Raw genomic sequence first — 21,951 nt, 5'->3', positions numbered from 1 at the left:
TTGGGTAGGTTTCCTTTGTTGTTTTTTTCTTGAGGAGCACGGCTTCTGTTTTTCTGGTTAGCTGAATCACAGTTGTCACAAAAAAATGCTATGTAAAGCCTCCCTAATTATAATAGCATCTCCAAAAACCAAATTCAATACTTTATGGTCATTAGTGTGTTGCTGCAGTCGACATGCATAGCCCTGGCATGCATAGCGTATGCCCTGTGATTATGGAATTTTACAATTAAGCTTTGACAATGAAAAAAGGGCTGAAGGAGTTGAATTTGTACCTTTATAAAATGGTCTGACTTGCCTGATGACCAAATGAATAGCTGCATAACTCCTGTTATAGAGCAAACAGTGCGTCACTAGCTCTTTCTGCATTTTCTCTGCACTATATAATTTTCTTGTCATACTACAGTTGTTTAACAGGGATAATTGGTTAACAGTGAAATGTATGTACAAAATCATATAGAAAAATAATCATTGGCTTAAATATTATATTTACTATTAAATAATAATATTAATAAATATTAAGTAATAATAAAAAACAGATCTTCATGTACCCAGCACTTAGTTTAAGAGGTTGAATTTAACTATACCCTTAGAAATCCTACATTACCCTCCAGGTGGCTGATCCTTCTCTCTCTTACAGTGGCCATTATCTTGAGATTTTCAAAATTATTTCTTTGCTTTTCTAGATAGTTTTACATGCACACACATACACATGTATACATTCCTAAGCAAATTATTGCTTAGTTTTTCCTGTTTTTGAACTTTACATAAAGGGAGTCACACATTATATGTTTTGTGATTTGCTACTTTTGCTCATTATTGTTGAGATTCTTCTATTTATTGATGTATGTAGCAGGAATTTATTCATTTTCTTTTCTTTCTTTTTTTTTTTTTTGAGACAGAATTTTGCTCTATCACTCAGACTGGAGTTCAGTGGTACAATCTCAGGTCACTGCAACCTGCAACCTCCACCTCCCGGGTTCAAGCTATTCTCCTGCCTGAGCCTCCTGAGTAGCTGGAATTACAGGTGGCCACCACCACGCCTGGCTAATGTTTGTATTTTTAGTAAAGACGAGGTTTCACCACGTTGGCCAGGCTGGTCTCAAACTCCTCACCTTAAAGTGATCCGCCCACCTTGGCCTCCTAAAGTGCTGGGATTGTAGGTGTGAGCCACCACGCCCAGGCTGAGTTTATTCACTTTCATTTTTATCTGCCATTCTAAGCCATGACTGTACCTCAATTTTAAAAAACTCATTCTAATGCTCATGGACATTTGAGTCGTCTCTAGTTTGGACCTATTATAAAGTTTCAGCATGAATTCTTTTTGTACTTCTTCCAAATATAACTCTCAGATAAATTCCTTGCAATAAAATTTTTGGGTCATTTGCTTATCTTCAGCTTTAATAACTAATGACAAACTGTTTTTACACTCTCACCAGCAAGTTATGAAAATTCCCATTGCCCCACAGTCTTGTTGGCACTTAACATGGTCAGAATTTAGTTTTTGCTTGTCTGGAAGATGTATTGGTAGCTCCTGGTAGTTGTGATATGTGTTTTCCTGATGACAACAGAGCTAGATCATTCATTAGTTTAATGGACATTAGCTTTTCTCTTACATAACATACCTGTTCATGCCTTTTGCCCATTTTTTTCAATTAGGTTATCACTTTTTTTCTCATTAATTATTAGGCTTTTAAAAATATTATGGATATTAGTTCTTTGTTGGTCATACTTGTGGCAAATATCTCCCTTTCCGTTCTTGTCTTTTACATTTTCATTTTTTTTGCTTTCCATGAAAAAGGGAGATGTTTGTGTATTTATTATTTATTTATGTTTCTTTCATGTATTTATTCATTTATTTTATAATCTTTATTAAAGAAAGAGTACATACACATTGTAGAAAGTTAAAATATACAGAGAAGCAAACTTTTTTAAAAAGAACTTTACATTCCTACTGCCCTGAAGTCACCAGAATTAGCATCTTGTGCAGGATTTCATATTCTGAATTTCATACATGTATGTGTATGTATGTACAATTGACCCTTGAACAACACAGGTTTGAACTGTGAGGGTGCGCTTATATGTGGATTATTTTTCAATGAATATATTGAAAATTTTGGGGGGATTTGTGAAAATTTGAAAAAACTCATAGAGGAACCACAAAGCCTAGAAATCTAAAAAAAAAATTTTAAAAGCTATGTCATGAATGCATAAAATATATGTAGATACTACATCTACATATATCATTTACTATCATAAAATATACACAAATCTATTATGAAAAGTTAAAATTTATCAGACCTTACACATACAAGCATAGGTGGTATGTGGCATTATTCGCAGTCAATAAACTTGAAGCTGCAGTATTAAATCACAACTGCATAAGATTAACTGTAGAACGCGCTGTGCTACTGTGGTAATTTTATAGCCACCTCCCATTGCTATTGTGGTGAGCTCAATTGTTTTGAATATCTACTTAAAACACCGTGTGGCGCTGATCACCTTCACGTGGGCAGTTTATGTCTCCACGAAATTGGCGGCAGGCCACAGTGAAAGTGATTTCTCACAGTTCTCGCATATTTCCCATTGTGTTTGGTGCAATGTTGTAAGCCTTGAATAACACCATGGGACTTACAAAGTGTCACTAGTGATGCTGGAAGTGCTCCCGAGAAGCGGAGAAAAGTCATGACATTACAAGGAAAAGTCGAATTGTACTGAGTATGTACTATAGATTGAGGTCTGTAACTGTGGTTGCCCACCATTTCAAGATGAATGAATTGAGCCTAAGGACCATTGTAAAAAAAAAAAGAAAGAAAGAAATCATTTGTGAAGCTGTCACTGCAGCTGCACCAGCAGATGTGAAAACCTTATACATTTTCTGAAATATTAGGTTAGTGCAAAATAAGTTGTGGTTTTTGACATTAAAAGTAACGGCACACTGGGCACCCTGGCTCACGCCTGTAATCCCAGCACTTTGGGAGGCTGAGGCAGGCACATCACCTGAAGTCAGGAGTTTGAGACCAGCCTGGCCAACATAGTGAAACCTCATCTCTACTAAAAATACAAAAATTAGCCGGGTGCCGTGGTGTACACTTGTAATCCCAGTTACTCAGGAGGCTGAGGCAGGACAATCGTTTGAACCCATGAGGCAGAGATTGCAGTGAGCTGAGATCACACCACTGCACTCCAACCTGGGTGGCAGAGTGAGACTCCATCTCAAAAAAACAAAAACAAACAAAAAAATAGTGGTATTAATTTTAATGGCAAAAACTGCAATTACTTTTGCACCAACCTATACAAAATATGGGTTAATTGACCATTTATGTTATTAGCAAGCCTTCTGGTCAACAGTAGGCTAGTAGTAAAATTTTGGGGGGAGTCGAAAGTTATACTCGGATTTTCAACTGCATGGGGTGTTGGTGCCCCTATCCCCCACATTATTCAAGGGTCACCTGTATATGTAATCCAAACTAATTTTCAGTCACCAACCTCCAAGTTTTCATTTGAGTAGATTTCCTCTCACCATATAGGTAAACCATCTTCAAATTTTCCCAGCTGACCAGCAGTCCTTTAGAGCTTTGGTCAAACAAGTATCCAATCTAGGACTTATTCTGTATTTGGGTGAACCAAGTTCTCAATGTTAAAGTCAGTTTTATCAGTCCTTTGCTTTGTGATTAGTATTTTTTATATCTTTTTAAACACATGTCTTTCAATCCCAAGACTATTATCTTCTAACAGCCCTATGGTTTTGCTTTCTCCTTTAACTTTATAATCCAGAATTGATTTATGGGTATAGTAGCAGTCCAATTTTTTTTTTCCATATGGATACCAGCACCATTTATTGATATTCACTGACCTACAACATATCATGACCCCTGCCATATTTCATGTTCATGTAAGGATGGGTCTTTTTCTTGGCTTTTAAAATTCTGATTCATGGGTCTATTTGCTTATTCCTATACCAATGCTGCAGTGTCCTAATCATTATACCTTTATAATATGTCTTGACATAATACATTTTATAATAAGGTTTAAATAAGACAAATCTCCATGGATAGTTTAGGATAGGTTGGGCTGTCTTTGGGTACAAATCTCAGTGGCTTAAAACTCAAAGGCGACCTACAAACTGGGAGAAAATTTTCGCAAGCTACTCATCTGACAAAGGGCTGATATCTAGAATCTACAATGAACTCAAACAAATTTACAAGAAAAAAACAAACAACCCCATCAAAAAGTGGGCAAAGGACATGAACAGACACTTCTCAAAAGAAGACATTTATGCAGCCAAAAAACACATGAAAAAATGCTCATCATCACTGGCCATCAGAAAAATGCAAATCAAAACCACAATGAGATACCATCTCACACCAGTTAGAATGGCCATCATTAAAAAGTCAGGAAACAACAGGTGCTAGAGAGGATGTGGAGAAATAGAAACACTTTTACACTGTTGGTGGGACTGTAAACTAGTTCAACCATTGTGGAAGTCAGTGTGGCAATTCCTCAGGGATCTAGAACTAGAAATACCATTTGACCCAGCCATCCCATTACTGGGTATATACCCAAAGGATTATAAATCATGCTGCTATCAAGACACATGTACACGTATGTTTATTGTGGCACTATTCACAATAGCAAAGACTTGGAAACAACCCAAATGTCCAACAACGATAGACTGGATTAAGAAAATGTGGCACATATACACCATGGAATACTATGCAGCCATAAAAAATGATGAGTCCATGTCCTTTGTAGGTATGTGGATGAAACTGGAAACCATCATTCTCAGCAAACTATCGCAAGGACAAAAAACCAAACACCGCATGTTCTCACTCATAGGTGGGAATTGAACAATGAGAACTCATGGACACAGGAAGGGGAACACCACATTCCGGGGACTGTTGTGGGGTGGGGGGAGGGGGGAGGGATAGCATTAGGAGATATACCTAATGCTAAATGACGAGTTAATGGGTGCAGCACACCAACATGGCACATGTATACACACGTAACAAACCTGCACATTGTGCACATGTACCCTAAAACTTAAAGTATAATAATAATAATTTAAAAAAAAAACTCAAAGGGCTTGTTTCTTGCTCATGCTACACATACAGTTGTGGTCACTCAGGGTCCCAGGCAAACAGAGGCTCTGTTACTATCTCAATATGTTCTTCCACACGAGAGAAGAGAGCATGGAGAATCACTTATCAACTTGTAATGCTTTCTCCCAGAAGTAACACATGTCAGTTATGTTTACATTTCATTAGCAGAGCTACTCCCATGACCACACCTAATTTCAAGGGTGCAGGGGAATGTGATCCTTGCATAACCAGAAGCAGAGGATTGTCTACCACATCTCTCCCATTGCTTTTCTTCAGAAGTGTCTTAGCTATTCTCAACCTTGAGACCCAGCTTGTCAATTTCCATGAAAACCCTTACTGAGATTTTGATTGGGATTTTAGTAAATCTAGTGTTCACTTTGGGGAGAAATGATATCTTCCTTTCTAAGCATATGGTATATTTGTCTATTTATTTAGATCTTAATGTCTTTTAGTGGTTTTATCCTTTTCTCTTTAAAGGATTTGCACATCATTTATTAGACTAATTCTTAGGTGTTTTATATTCTTATTGCTATTATAAATTTTATTTTTTAAATTACATTTCCTAGCTAATTATTTTCTGGTGTCCAGAAATGCTGGTGACTTTGGTATATTAATTTTATTAATGCAGAAATTTAGAAAAACTCTCCTAGTAATTCTAATTACTTATCCATAAATTATTTTGAGTTTTCTACATAGAAAATCATACCACCTGCAAATAAGTACAGTTTCATTTTCTTCATTTCTGATTCCTAACCCTTTTATTGAGTTCTCTTGTCTTCTCTAGCTAGGGCTTCTTGTGCAATGTTCTAGAAGTGGGGATAGCAAACATTTTTGTCTTGTTACTGATCTTAAGGGAATGCTTTAAATGCCTGACCAATAAGTAGGACTTTTTTGCTACATATTCTTTATCAGGTTCCTTCCATTTCTAGTTTGCTAAGAATGAACTTTGAATTTTGTACATCAAAAAAAGTGATACTTTCCCTTTGATGTGTTAATGTAGTCATTCATTGTAATCAATTTAAAAAATTTTAAACCTGCTTTAATTCCTGGAATTAACATACCTTGGCTAAGTTGTATCCCCCTTTTACTCAATGCTAGATTTGGTTGATAATATTCTGTTTAAGACTTTTGTAAATATGTTTTGAGTAATATTGGTTGGTAATTCTCATTTCTTGTACCATACTTGTATGGTTTTGGAATCACTGTTACCAAAATAAGACAGACGTACAAAATAGAAATATGAGACCTATAAAATCCATGAAAATTGTTTAAGATATAAATATACATTTCAGGCTGGGCATGATGACTCATGCCTGTAATCCTAGCACTTTGGGAAGCCAAGGCAGGCGGATCACCTGAGGTCAGGAGTTTGAGACCAGCCTGGCCAAATGGAGAAACCCCACTTCTACTAAAAATACAAAAATTAGCCAGGCATGTTGGCAGGTGCCTATAATCCGAGCTACTTGAGAGGCTGAGTCAGGAGAATCGCTTGAAGCCAGGAGGCGGAGGTCGCAGTGTGCCGAGATCGCGCCACTGCACTCCAGCCTGGGCAACAAGAGCGAAACCCCATCTCAAAAACAAAACCAAACAAACAAACAAACAAAAAAGATGTAAAGATACATTTCAGTGAGTGATAGATCAAACATAAATTGGAAAATATATAAGACTTGAATATCATAGTTAACAAGCTTCATAAAATAAATATCCCCTCGTTTTTAATTCTTTGTAAAGAGTCTGTGTGAGTTGATTTATTTTTTGGAGGGATGGCTGGAAAATATGTCCATGAAAATGTGGTCCTAGATTTCAAAATATAGAATCAGTTTACCTAGAGTTATAAAACTCTTGAATTTTAAAATATTTTTGCCTTGAGATATTTTAGTAATTTTTATTTGTTTTTAGAACTTAGTCATTTCAATTTATTTCATTGGTCTTTTCAAAGAACTGATATTTTTGCTTTGAGCCTCTTTCCTATATGTTTGTTTTGCTTTTCATTATTTTCTTTATTATTTTTCTCTTTCAATTTTGAATGTATTCTGCTGTTCTTTTTAAACTTACTGTTAATTTAAATGCAGCACAATAATGCTAATCTTGTTTTTCTAACAAAAACAATTTAGCTATAAATTTTCCTTTAAATGTTGCATTAGCTATATTCTATAAGTTTTAATACATATTATTTTCATTAATTTTAATTCTGGATATTTCTAATTTTTCATTGTTTTCTTCTGTGACCCTTAGTTGTTTAGTAGAGCTTTAAAAAAAAAATCCCAAACATAAGATATTTTTCTTGTTATATCTTCAAAATAGTTTATAATTCAATTGCATTATGGTCAGATAGAGATCTATACAGATAACCAGTCCTTAGATCTTTGATTAGCTTTGAGAATTAGCATAAGGTCAGTTTTTATAAATATTCTATATGACTTTAAAAGAACGTGAATTTTAAAATTGTTGGACACAAAGTTGTTATATGTCTATTAGAACAAGATTGTTAATTTGGTGTTCAGATCTTATAAGTCCTATCTAATATTTCTGTTTCCTGTTTATTCTTAATTTGTCAATAGCAAAGATGTGAATTAAAATTTTCCACTATTATGGCAAATGTTGTAGTTGTAGGGTATTTTTAATTTCATCAGTTTTTGATTCATATATTTGGAGTGATGTGTAAACAGTTTAGAATTGTAATACTTCCTATTATACCTTCTACTACCTGTGTAAGTCATGATCATCTTTATCTCTAATATTGCTTCTTACCATAAAGACCATCAAACATTAATATTGATACAGAATTATATTCATTAATATGTGTCTCATTTTTCTTTCTTTTTTGTGTGTGCCCTGTATTTTATGTATTTAAAAATTTTTAAATAGGGAGCAAATTTCAATTCTATTTCTTGTAATTACTCACATATTTAAAGCTTTATTCGTATATTCTTTATATACTCCTTTGTCCTTTCTTATACTGTTCTTATGTCTGAATTCATTATTTTCCTCTTTTAGTTTGAAAGTTCAATCAAACCTCTAGTTTAACACACATAGTTAACAAAGTCTCAATACCTTTTCTTCCTTCTGAGCAATGTAAGAACATTAAATGCTTTAACTCTGATCAATAATATGTTCTAACCTATTTGATAATGTTATCTGGTATTTTAATTCTAGCTTGATTCTTTCTCCTTCCTCCCAACAAACCACCAACCTCTGCATACTTTAACCCACAGATAGGCCAGTATCTTTGCTTAGCATTCTCTCGTGTATCAGCCTTACCACTTTCTGCCTAAAACATATCCCTTACATTTCCTTTGATTTGTGTGGTGTGTGTGTGTGTGTGTGTGTGTGTGTGTGTGTGTGCGCGCGCGCGCGCGCTATATGCTCTGTGTTTTTGAATTTCCTAAATTGTCTTTGACTTCATTCTTGGAAGATGGCCTTATTCAATATGGAGTTCTAGTTCGACAGTTACTCTTTCTTTCTGAACTTTGATGATATTATTTCACTGGCTTCTAGCTTCGATTTTTTTGGCTCTTCTGAAGTCATCTGTGAGTCTTAAAGTGCTGCTCCTTTGTAGGTATTCTTTTCTTCCTTTCTGCACGTCTTTAATAACTTGCTTCTTTTTTTGTGTTGTAAAGTTTTATTAGTACTGTGTCTAGGTGTGGAGTCCCTTTAATGTATCTTGTTTGGGATTCACTGGGCTTTATAAATCTCAAGTTTGTGTCTTTCAATATCCTGAGATATCTTCTGCCATTATCTATCTGAATATTTCTTCTTCTCCATTTTCTCTATTACTTCCTCCTCTAATTTAGAATTTCACTTAGATATTTGTTAAGACCTTTTCACCATATCATCCATGTCACTTAATCTTTCCTTCATTATTTTTCGTGTGTCTTTTTAAATTTTTAACTAAATTCTGGATAAAATTTGAATCTATCTTTCAATTTGTTAATTCTCTACTTAGGTTTGTTTTACATGCTATTTAATCTGTCTACTGAGTTTTAAAGTTTAATTACTATATTTTTCATTTATAGAAATTCCATTTGGTCTTTTTAAAAATCTATTTTATTATTCTTTTATAATGCTTATAAAAGATTATATAATGCTTATAATGTCCTTAGTTTTAAGCTTCTCTCAAATTTCTTCTTATATAATGCTTATAATGTCCTTAGTTTTAAGCTTCTCTCAAATTTCTTCAAGCATATTGCAAATAGTTATTTTATATTCATGCCTTGTAACTATACTATCTAAACTGGTTATTAGCCAGTTTTTCTTATAGGTTCTCATTTATGATGTCCTAAATCTTTGTGTTTCAGTTTTCTTACTCTGGGCTTTTAATTTTTCCTAGAAGTTTATTTTTGGGAAATACTTTGATGTCCGGGTTGAAGTTGAATTCCTCTAGAGAGATATTTTGCCAGTTGCCTGACAGCACTAACTACCCCAGGACCACTCAAAATTAACTCCCCACTTAAGGTTTTTTGGAGACCATATAAGAATCATGAATTGGACAGCAAAAACCTACGAGAGTTGGCTTGTAGTTCTAAAATCTCTCCACATAGCACAAAGATGGAGACAGGCAGGTGTCCTTGCTGTTTCCTTCTGAAGGGCAGACTTCTTTTCCTACTTGCTTTTTTTTTTATTTTTTCAGATGGAGTCTCACCCTGTCACCCAGGCTGGAGTGCAATGGCACAGTCTCAGCCCACTGTAACCTCCACCTCCACCTCCCGGGTTCAAGCAATTATCCCACCTCAGCCTCCTGAGTAGCTAGGATTACAGGTGCTTGCCACCACACCTGGCTAATTTTTGTATTTTTAGTAGAGATGGGGTTTCACCATGTTGGCCAGGCTGGTCTTGAACTCCTGACCTCAGGTGATCCACCTGCCCCAGCGTCCCAAAGTGCTGGGATTACAGGTGTGAGCCATGGCGTCTGGCCTTTTCCTACTTAAGAAGGTAGTTTAGTCTTTAGGGTGCAAGATTTACTCAGGGATCTTCTGTTATGTTTTTCACCACAGGCAGTCCTGAGACTTTGTTTCTTCGTCCTTATGCCCCAGGGAGACATCAAAGTGGAAGCTCAAGGTCTGCAGTTCCCCACAGACACTCGGGGCCAAGTGTGGATCTCTGGCTTTTCTGTGTCCTTGCACCCTAGGTTTTTTCTCTCCCTTCATTTTTGGGAACCTTGTTTTTATTAATTTTTCTCTGTGTCAACATAGCGGCATGTTTAAAAGATTGTTTTAATATTTCGTCTAACATTTAATTATTTCAAACAAAATATATAGTCTGCTACACTGCTAGAAATAGAAGTCCTAGGTTTGGGAATTATTAGGTATTCTTGTATTTGAAAAGGGGAACTAAACTTTGGCTAAGAAGTAGACATGTCTGGGTGTGAGACCAGATTCTGTATTCAATATTTCCAGATATTTGTTTCCTCAGCTTTACTAATAATAACACCTTTTATTTGTATGTTGAATTTCTGTTTACAAAGTCCTTCCACACATATCAAGTCTTTGGAGAGTTGGCTGAAGCAGATGTTGTTATGCCTGTTGAGTGAATAGATGAGATTGTTGAGGGGGACACCACACTGATTTGGAACCCAAGTCTTTTAATACCTGGAAGAGTTCTATTTTTGTTTCAATGCCATCTTGGATTAAATTATTTCAAAGAAGTCAGCAAGTGGATCTCAATTTGTTGTCTGGGGCAAGTCACTGCTTGGACACCATCTTGAGGGAGATCCTGAGCCCAAAGCTGGGTTTTCTTGTTGTTGCTGTTTGTTTGTTTGTTTGTTTTGATAGAGTTCATTGATCCAATTAGCAGTGTCTGCAAAAGTTACAAGAGATGAAAAATGCAACTTATTTGCTTTCCCAGGTTTAAAATGGCCTTCCTGACTTTAAAAAATTCACAGTTCTCATATAAACAGAAAACATATCTTTCTAAATTCAGATGGCATAAGTAATGGAAAGATAGACTTTGCTTATGTCAAATAATGAGGCTACTAGTTCTATTTATGGTCAGCTTCCTTTGTGGTGTGTGAGATGAGCATGGAATGGTCTTTGATGATAGGGAATTTATTGCAAGAAAAACTAGAACATGAGGAAATCTTGGAAAGCCACCTCATCATTGATACAATCACTTGGGGCTTCTTAGACGGTTGTGCTACAATCTTCTTGAGTTACAAAAATAAGGACCTGGCTTAGCTCAGGACAGTAGTTTGAAGTCAAACTGCTTCCCTTTTTACATTCATACAATATTTAATATCTGATTGGGCCGTGTGGCCAGCACCCGTCACAGACTGTCCCTATTGGTCAGCATTTGAGCCAAACATTTCAGGGGTAGCAGATCTTCTTAATGCAAAGGCCATTTATATTCCCTTCCTGTGCTGGCTGAGACCCTAATGCCAGGCTGCTAGTGACAGGTTAGAAGGGTTCTTTTTCTCTAGAAAACCCTGAGGCAGGTTGTGTAACATCTCGTAAAAGGCAGGAGGAGTTGAGGCTACTCTTTTAGAAGAGAGCAAGGCAGTAACAGTCATTACAACCTAAGGCCTTCTCCTGAAGTCCATGCACCCCAGTTAGAGGATGATCAGATGAGCACACTGGGCAAATCAATGACTACTCCTTGTTGGTGGGTTCTTAAATGTGCATTACTATTCAAATATCATCATCAAGTTTATGCTCCGTTAAGTCCTTTGAAGGTAAACTAAAAATCATTTTTCATTAAAATATCATCTTTATTTCAAACCCGCTCATGCTCTTATCAGCTCCGCTAATGTCATTATGGAAAAAGGCAATTTCTTTCTTTTGAAGGCTTATTTTTATATTTATATTTCAGATCATTGTGGCATATAATCAAAGGAAAAGTTATCCTGGGGATTTAGACCTTCTGTAGATTAGGATGCTCAGATATGCAAAACCACTTTCCATCCTTGTGACTGTCAGTAGTTTTCCCCAGTGCAAGGAGTAACATTTATGAGTTTTCATAAGCATTTTTCATCAAGGAATGTGGGGTGGACAGTGGAGCCAAAGCAGCTTCTATCATTCAAAAATCCTTAATCCCCAACCAGATGCGGTGGCTCAAGACTGTAATCCTAGCACTTTGGGAGGCCAAGGTGGGCGGATCACTTGAGGTCAGGAGTTCAAGACCAGCCTAGCCAACATGGTGAAACTCCAACTCTACCAAAAATACAAAAACTAGCTGGGCATGGTGATGGGCACCTGCAATCCCAGCTACTTGGTAGGCTAAGGCAGGAGAATCGCTTGAATCCGGGAGGCGGAGGTTGTAGTGAGCTGAGATCACATCACTGCACTGCAGCCTGGGGTAAAGAGTGAGACTCCATCTAAAAAAAAAAAAGAAAAAAAAAATTCTTAATCCTCCTCTGCTGCTACCTTCCCTCCTTATAACTGCCCATTCCCAAGATCAGTGCCTCCAGCAAGTTGACAAAAGGACAGCCACCTTCCTCCCTCTATCATTTTTCTTCCCACCACTGTTCTTCCTCTGCACTTCTTGTGCATTGAGCCTGAGTTGATTCTTTTTCTCAGAACAAAATCCTCTTTGAAAATGCAACATGAGGTAAGAAAAGGAGTTTATAGTCTGCTTTTTTCTGTTTGCATTTCCTGCCTCTGACATTTGCTTTCAGACTAATTAGGAGTTTTGGAGTTCCTTTTCCTTTTCCCCAATGCTCATTTTCAAACAAGACTGTACAACCCTTTCCATCATGAGATGAAAATCTCACATGGCTCAGGTAGCTCAGGTATCACCCTGTCTAGAAACAGGGGATAAAGGACATGACCCTTCATGTCTTTCTGTCCCCAGGGACCTTGGCCTCTTGCCAGAATACTTAATAGGGTCCAGGTATATTCGTAAAATGAATACATGGTCTCTACCATTTATATATTCATTTGGGCATTACATATTGGGTGCCTCCTATTGTCAGGCAGTGTGTTCAGTCCTAGAGCTTCAGCAGTGACCCTGATGGGCATGTCCCTGATTGGGGGTACGAAAACAAATGGGCAGTTAGCATTGCTGTAACTGCAATAACGCTAAGAACATCTGTGGTTTTTCTCTATTTAAAGAGAACTCATAGTTTCTAAAGAGCTGCATCGCACCTATGTTAATGATTTGTACTTTCTGAGCCTCCATTTCTCATTCGTAGAATGGCCTAATGACTACATCATTGTGTTGTTCTGGGGGTGAAATGAGGCAACGTAATGAAAAGCTTCCAGCACAGTGCCTGGCCCATGGGAGGTACTCAACCTTTGATCACCTGGCTGTCCTTCTGATAGAACGCTCCTCTGCCTGCTTTGCTTGGCATAGTTTCCTCCTGCCGATGAGGGTGGGCAGGCACTGACCAGGCAGGCTTGTTTCCCACATCCTTAGTTTCAAATGGTCTTGTGGAGATGCACTTACATCCTCTGCAAAACACCCTTCCACACTAAGGTTTATTAAACTACCCAACGTTGCCTTTCTCCCTCAGAGAAGATGATACCAACTCTCTGAACATCCCAAAATGGAAAGTTTGTATAGATTGACTCATCAGAGCACAATCGTGTCTTCAGTGCCAGAAATTATCAGCTTGTTTGGAGAAATGTATTATAATTAGCAAAAGTAAAAAAATACAACATAAAAAGCAGGATCTGTCTTCCTGATTCTTATCTCATTTGTTTTTTAAAGATTTTTCTTTTTTGGTGCCAGTTTTGTGTTTCTTGCAATCAGTAGGGTCCAAAGATTTTCCACTTGGTTTAAGAGTCAACTGGGGTTGAAGGGAAAACTACAACATTGCACCGAAGCTAGTGCAATGACTAGACCTTTCTTTGCAAAGGAAGAGTTTTGAACTCATCTGGGTTGCTGGAGAGAAGAATCAGTGATTCGTTTTCAGTGTCACCAGGCAGGCAGATAGCCCTGTTCATGGGATGGACCTGGTGTTACCGCATATGTTAGCTCCTTTTATTGTAATGCTTTGCCTATCTACCCTCATTCATAACAGCCAGTGAGCATCACAAGTGTTAGAAACAGGGTGAAAAGCCATTATCTTTCATCTTCTTCCTAGTTTAGACCATCTTTCCTACTCACAGACAGATCAACACATAAATATTAACAATCAACTGCTACAAATAAAGAAAACCTACTACAAGGCTTTGAAAGCAAGGGGCATATGCTCTTCCCACAGGTCACTATGCCTACTTCCTTCCCATCAGTAGTAAAGGTGTGTGTGGGTGGTCTGTGTGTCTCCGACTCTGGAGAGCAAATGAACAAGTTTGTCCAGGACAAGTAGACTCCGAATATCCTCTCATCCCACTGGCTCGGGAGTTTTCTACTCATATTTCTCTTGTTGGTAATGTTAGCAGGATATGAGTACATTTGTCCCTTCTTATAATCCCCATGTTTAAAAATGTTTAATGCCCTAAGTCTTTGAATGCTATTGTCTCAGTTTTAGTTCTTAATCAAGCAGAAAGCTAGGATTGTGCTTAAAGGGAGGATGGGGGTAGGGTGGGGGACAGATACTCACTTGGAATGCAGGTCATTTAACTTGTTCCATGCTAGAAAGAAAGGTTATATAGCACCCTCCCCCTCCTCACAGTGTGTAAAATGCTTGTTTTCTTTGAGAAGAGAGTAGGATGTCCTATGGCTAGAGTCAGAAAACATGTCTTGGACAGCCTTCCTGGTTTTTTGTTGTAGTTTTTTTTCCTCCCAGTTGAACTTGAATCTGAGCCTTGATGATTTAGAGTCCTAGGATTTCAGAGTTGGGTGGGAGATGGCTCACGGGAGAGATTGCATCTTGATCCCCAACCCCTTAGCTGCCAGGAAGAGTGGCAGAAAAATTATGAAATCATACTAATTCAGTATGGGTTGGTAGAGTCTCATTCTTCCTCAGGTAGTTACTGGAAAAACAGGAGTGCAGAGAACCAAGGCTTCCCATAGCTCAGACATGCCGTTGGGCCAGAGGGAATGGCCTCAAAAGTCCTTTGTCGAAGGATATTATGTTAGTTCAAGAACAGTACAAATATCAGTAAGAAAGTGACAAGCATGAGGTTCAGCATGAAATTGGAGCCTCATTGTGTAACTTAGGAAAGTAAGGGCACACAGTGGAGTTTAAAAAAAATATTCAAAGGCCCAATAGTCTGTGGGCAGGAAGACTGGCTGCTGCTGGGTGCCCACAGGATCTAGGCCCTTGCACATAGCCTATAAAGATGGCTTGGAATGCCTCCTCTTTTTCAAAGAGGCAGAGGCTTCAACATTTTGGAGGGGTCACAGTGGTGGTCCTGGCTCCCAGTGTGTGGGAGAGAATACATTTTACCTACCCTTCAAAGAATGAGTTAGAGCTGGGGTGCCAATGCTGGCCAAATATGAGTTCTTGAGACAGAGAAATCAGGCGGAGGCTGAGGATCTCACCTCAAACCATTTGCCCGACAGTGGAGGGTTTCCACGGCCCTTCCCCTTCTCCACGCCCTGGATGTGCCTGGAGGTGCTATAGGCAGTATTGGTTGCTTAAGCTGATGACTCATATGTCTTAAAGTCTCCAAGTCATTTTTTATGGGGGCACATAAAAATTCCTGCTCAACAGCTGCCCTATGTTCATTGATTTGTTTGTTTGTTTGTTTGTTTGTTTCCCTCCCTAAGAGATGCCAGTTTGGCAACACCCAAGGCTGCCTCTCCTCTGATTCAGATCTTGGAGACTTTCATCCAAAACCATACAAAGCCCCAGGGCAGTTTTTTTGTGCTTCCCGCATTTAGTGTAATTAGGCGGATAAATTTGCTAAGCCACCTGATTTCAATAAAGTCCATTATTCCTCCTGAAAGAGCTCAGGATGGGGTCAATACCAATGGGAGCCAACTCTCCAGCCTCATCTCCCACTGGAATACCTCAAGGAAGAATGTAAATGAATAGAAGGAACAGAGCAAAGTGGATGAGGATAGAATTTAAGAAGTTGTTGTGCTTGCTAGGATGATGGCCAAATAGGGCCACTTTAGAACATCACCTAAACCACTTAATAACCTTCCACCACAGTATCTAGAGCAGGGCTGGGCCATGCAGTTTCTTCCCACATATTTTTACTTTAAGCAGAATATTTAATATATAATGGCACGGCTCTAATGTTTGAGTGCTAATCATTATGCAGAAGTGTTTCAATGCACACACCACTCATATTTGCATTTACTTTCTTTTGCTGCATCTTTATACCTAGGATAAACCTGGTTTAATATTCCATTAAAAATTTTTTTTAAACCACTCTAACTTTGTTTAATTTGGTTGCTGAAAAAAGTTCTACTTTGGTATAATCTTGTGTTTGTAACCAAGATCGCTTTTAAGAAGGCACATTCTTATCAGAGATAATTTGGAAAAGCTGCAGGTTGTTCGCTGTTTGGTACTCTAGTAATGATTATCTTGAACTTACAGTTTAGGGTCCTACTTGTTTCACTTAGCATGCATCCTAAGTATTGTCTATATTGTTACATAATCATGTGGTTTTCATGATTGCGTCATAGTCCATTACATGGAAATGTCACAGCTTGCTTATCTATTCTTCTGTACTGATCACTTTCAGTTGTTCAATATTTATCAATAACTTTGAGCAGAAAATCTTCTAGATTTCCCTTATATTTTATATTATTTTCTTAAGATGGACTTTTCAAAGTCTCTTATAAAGACAATGAATGTATTTTAGGCCAAGGCTTCTCCAAGTGCAGTGTGTGCACAGATTGCTGGTGGATATTGTGAAATGCAGATTCTAACTCAGTAGGTGTGGGTTGGACCTGAGGATCTGCATTTGTCACAAATGCCTGCATGATGCCCAGACTGTGGCTCAGGGCTTTGGGCAGTCTCTTAAAGTTGCTGGTGTGTTGGCATTGAGAGTATTTATAATACTCGTTTTGCCAAGTCACTGTGTGGGCTGGTTACCTAGGAGCTCCACCCCCTCAGAAGTACTTTCTAATCAAGAAGAAAGTTTGGATTAGACTGGTGTCCAGAGCGATGGGGAACTGTAGCACCTGCCTTCAATAAAAGCCTCTAAGGTTAGTTGTGGCCACCATTAGAATCATCTGGGGAGTACGCACACACACACACACACACACACACACACACACACACACACACACACACACATACTCTCTCTCTCTCTCTCTGTCTCTCTCTCTCTCTTTCTCTCAGCTCCCTCCAGACCACTACAAACAGAATGGCTGGCAATGGAACCTGGCTATCAGTATTTTTTAAAGCTTCCCAGGTATTAGAGGTGACTCTGTATAGCCAGGGTTGAGGACCGTTGTTCTAAGCCCTTCCCACCTTAAATCTCACTGAGCTCCCAACTGTGTTTTATACCTGCTTGGAGGTAAAGCTTGGGGCTTATATATGCTACACTCAGACCTCTACACTTTTGACAATGGATTTAGCACAGCCATGAGTTGTCTTTGCAATTCTGAAAAAACAATAACCATTATTTCGGACAGAAAACAAGGTATTTGTCATCACTGACTTCTCCATCAAACTCACTCTTTTGTAGCATTTGCTGGTCCCATCTTACTGAATGCCACCATTGTATACTTAGTCTCCCAAGCCAAAAACCTGGGGCTGATCCTAGCCCCTTTACTTTCCCATACCCTTCAGATCTAAGCAGTTCTCACAGTCCTTTGCTCTGTATGTACTTGTTTCTTATAGAATCTATCACATTATATTAAAATTATCTCTTAGCATGGTATGTCCTTCAACTAGACCATGAGCCTCTTGACTCCAGATATAGCATCTGATGCATCTTTTTATTCCCCACATCTAGTGCAGTGCCTTTCTAGCACAAAGTGGAGACTCCTGAAGTAACTATTGAATGAATGGATGAAATAAAATAGGTTTTGATCACATGTAACCCTGGAAGATTGTTCTTATGGCTGAAAGTTTCATAGCAGCGTGGTTCTAGCAGGAGCACAGATTGCCTAGATAGTGCTTGGTGCCAACATGGCCTTGGCCTTGGGGGTGTGCAAGACAACAGACGGAATGCCCAGCATGCCCTGAGTCCCTGCTACTCACCACCTGCTAGAGTAACACCTGCTGTTTCTGTTTGGCAGTTGCCTTTTCGGGCCTTGGCTTCACGACGTTCTACTTGGCGGGCAAGCTGCACTGCTTCACCGAGAGTGGGCGGGGAAAGAGCTGGCGGCTCTGTGCTGCCATCCTGCCCTTGTACTGCGCCATGATGATTGCCCTGTCCCGCATGTGCGACTACAAGCATCACTGGCAAGGTGAGTCCCTGCCCAGGGCCTGACTAGTCCTCACTGTGGTTGCCCCTCTCCTCCAGGGATGGGTATAGAAATGCACCAATTGTGGGGAGCTAAGTGCCCATTGTCCGAAGCCAGAGGGGGCTGAAATGACAGAGTAGACACAATGTTGAAGCAAATATGCTGGTTCAAGTGAGGTCTGGCCTTCCTGGGGAAAGAATTGGAGCTCTTCTTCCTCCTTCATGCTCCAAGAGACTGCTTGAGTCCTGCCAGAATGTCAGGCCCTTTGGTTTAGAGTCACCCTTGGCCTGAGACCCAAATGTGATTTTCCTGCTGGATCACTGCCTCAGTCCTCAGAGTTGGTGCCAAGTGGTTTTTGGCTTCCTTTGCTTATCAAATCCAGCCTACAAGGACGTATTTGTCACCATGGATGCTCTTCCGAAAGGTACATCCAGCCAGGGATTCATTCCAGTAATGCTCCAAGCAGCAGCTGCAAGCCTGGGGTGAGGTTTGCCTGTATATATATCAGTCCTGGGATATTTGTTAAAAATCAAAATAACACAAAACAAGGGAGGGGCTTGTTCCTGAAATATAACTAAACCATGCCATGTCCTTCTGCAGACAAACTGCAGCTCACAGTCTGTCTGAAAGACAACCACCACCTGCCAGAGCACACAGAGAGCTGAGACAGAGGTGATGTCCACAGGAGATGTGGCCTCTGGGAAGCATGGGGTCTAGGGCAGAGTTTCCCAAGGGCAATCCTCGGATCACCTTGATCAGGCTGCCCTGATCTAGAAATTGGACTCTCTAGGGGTGCATCTGGAGCAGTGGCCTAGAATCTTCCTGGATAATAAGCAAGCCTGTCATTGCTCATGAAGTCTAAGAAGCACTGGTAAAGAGCTCCACCCTATGTGTCAATTTTAACCAAACAAAGCAAAGAAAGTGTGCCTGAATCCAGCTGCTTTGGGTGAATGGGCTTCCATGATAGGTCTGTGACCCAAACCTCCTCTCCCTTTCTTGTTTTCCGACTGTTGCTGGGCATTGTTCACTTCCTCCCTCTCTCTGTCTTTGCAGCCAGCTGCCTTGCAGGACTGCCCTCTTCCTACCTTTTCTGGGGGTTTGTTGCAGTGGTAATGAAGCAATGGATGGGGACAGGGTTGAGGGGAACTCCTAGCTGACAACCCCTCCTTCCTCATCTTCTCTGGAGACCTTGTGCTCCTTCCAGCACTACACAGCTTCTCCTGTTCCTTCCTGGCCTCATCCCTACCCTGTATCCTCCTGGAACTCATGCTCTGGGTGTTCTGTGACCCCAGCAGGAGCTTTGGGCTGGAGGATGAAGGGTATAGGGAAAGAGATGCTGACATGGTTTGGACAGGTGGATGCAGCAAGCATCAAGTGCTACTAAGGTCTGAGGCCCTCCTGATGGGGGAGGTCAGAAGAGGGTCACAGGTCTGAACCTGCCCTTGTTCTGTTTTTATCAGTGACTTGGATGAAATTCTGGATGATAAGAAGCCACATCATGAGATGGAAGGACGGACAGAGTTACTGGGCCAACAAAAACACAGGCACAGCCCCCCATTGGAATATGTTCCCACAAAATTGTTTCCCACCTATGTGGGTTAGGGCATTTCCCCATGAAGAATATTACGGGCCAAATGGCCTTTTATGGACTGCTTCTCATTGATCCCTTGTGAGCCAGTTTCTTCTTTGAGCACAGGAACAATCCCTAATATTTCACAGAGCTTTTCATAGATTGAATGAAATAATGGGTCCAAATGTTCTTTGTAAATGGAAATTTACTACACACATGCAAAGTGGTATCATTGTTGCTTAGTACATTTTTTCTAAGGAAGGATGCATTGTGTTTCCCAAACAACTGACTTGGAGGCAGACTTTTTTTTGGAACATGATTTATTGTAAGCTACGAATGCCAGGTTTTCACTTTTATTCAACCACTTTGGAATCGGGGAATGATTGGGGGTTTCAGAATTGAATCAATTTTTCCTTTGTCTTGGAGTCAGTAAGAGCCTTTGCATAGTACTGACAATGTAGGATGTGAGGCTGGCCTGTCTTCAGCACTCTCTGGCCCTACCCCATTTTGTTCCTCATTTCCTGTCTGTGGTAGTGTAACGTGGCCAGAGTAAAGGAATGTGGAATCACAGCTCTTGTCTTTAGGGAATGGTGAATTTATGCTGCAGCTGGTGTACCCAAGGCCTGTTGGCAACTGGGGCTTTGAAACCATACTACCCAACAGGCACAGAAAGGAACTGTGAGCAGTCAAGGGAGAATATTCATCCTGTGTGGGCTGTTGGGAAAGCAAAGCAAGAGAATTTATGTTCAGTGATGGTTAGAACCATATTTGGGAATCAAACAAAAACTGCATCATGGTAGACTTCTGCAGGCCAAACTGAATGTGCATCTCTTGGTACGGGTTATTGATATAGCCCAAGGACCAGTTCAGCTCTGCCATTATCTGTTCAACTTATACCCTTGGAGTCAGCCAGGAGAGGAACACAACTTCCCTTGGATGCTCTAAAGGGCTCTGAGTCGGGCTCATTTTACCTGAGTTCCCCTTCATAAGGCTATCTGCCACTGTCCACACCAGTTGTTTTTAATCTCTCAGGGGACATTTAGCAATGTCTGTAGACATCTTCTTTGTTGTCACAACTTTGAGGCGTAGGTGCTACTGCCATCCAATGGGTGGAGGGTTAGAGACTAGGGATGCTGCTAAATGTCCTACAATCACAAGACCCCTCGTCCACTAACAAGGAGTTATCCAGCCCCAAATGTCAATACTGCCCAGGTTGAGAACCCCTGTTCTACATCATACCCCAGCTCCATATTTCTTTTCCCTGTTACATGTTAAGAAGCAGCAATGTTCTGGAGTGGGAAGTTTTGTTCATTCAACACTCAATTATTAAGGGAGAAATCAAGGAGACCTCAAAGGTTTCCCACTGGGAGGAGGGATACAGAGTGAGGTCTTCAACTGCAGTGTAGGTGGATGTTTGAGGCAGGATGCCTGATTAAGATAAATAACTTGTTTTCCTTTGGTGAACTGAGCTGCCCAGTGACTGTGGGTGGGGGCCATCCATCATGGTGAGAATTCACATGGAGTCCCATTAGCATCAGCAAAACTCAAGTCCTCCTCATTATAGACTTTAGTTAACAGCATTCATGTTGTGAGATTTTATGACTCCATTTTAATTTTGGTTTAAGCCACTGTGCCTAATGTGGAAATATATCCAATTACTCGATTACACATACATATCCAATAAATAGTCCATAATCTCCAATGACTCTCTCTCTCCATTATCATGGTTATTTTCTGTTATTGACACTCCCTGGTCTTTTCTGCCTCCCCAGCCCACTCCAAATATACAAATCTATTGTTTTATTAAGTGAGGAAAATACAGAGGCACAGTCCATGGCATAAGGAAGGAGACATGAAACATTTAGCAGAACTTCTCCAGACACAAAACCAGATGGATCAATACTAAATCTCTGTGTGGCTGATGTGCCCTGTGTCCTTGTGACATTCTGGCTTGCAGGTCAACTGGAAGCTGGAGAGTTTCACAGATGATGCTAACTACAAAGCCCAGTGCCCTCTCAAACAGGCTCATCTTTGTGATTAACAAAGTGGTTAACAGCGCTCAAACTTGTGGAATCCCCATACTAGAGAAAA

General features: G+C 39.7%; 1 protein-coding gene across 11 annotated transcripts in view; it reads left to right on the top strand.

Annotated features, from left to right (window-relative positions):
- PLPP4 (phospholipid phosphatase 4) overlaps positions 1-21,951 on the top strand; it is a 148,785-nt gene that overhangs the window by 109,902 nt on the left and 16,932 nt on the right. For 10 of the 11 annotated variants that reach the window (XM_063625751.1, XM_055247073.2, XM_055247049.2 and 7 more), the window contains one exon: positions 18,123-18,293. The exons of the other annotated variant lie outside the window; for it this stretch is intronic. In XM_063625751.1, coding sequence (XP_063481821.1) covers positions 18,123-18,248 — 126 coding nt within the window. In that variant the 3' untranslated portion in view covers positions 18,249-18,293. The remainder of the gene's footprint in view (positions 1-18,122; positions 18,294-21,951) is intronic. 11 annotated transcript variants of the gene reach the window in all.

Source organism: Symphalangus syndactylus, chromosome 2, assembly GCF_028878055.3.
Source record: "Symphalangus syndactylus isolate Jambi chromosome 2, NHGRI_mSymSyn1-v2.1_pri, whole genome shotgun sequence".
NCBI classification, from domain to species: domain Eukaryota; kingdom Metazoa; phylum Chordata; class Mammalia; order Primates; family Hylobatidae; genus Symphalangus; species Symphalangus syndactylus.
This window is presented reverse-complemented; position numbering and strand designations above follow the sequence as displayed.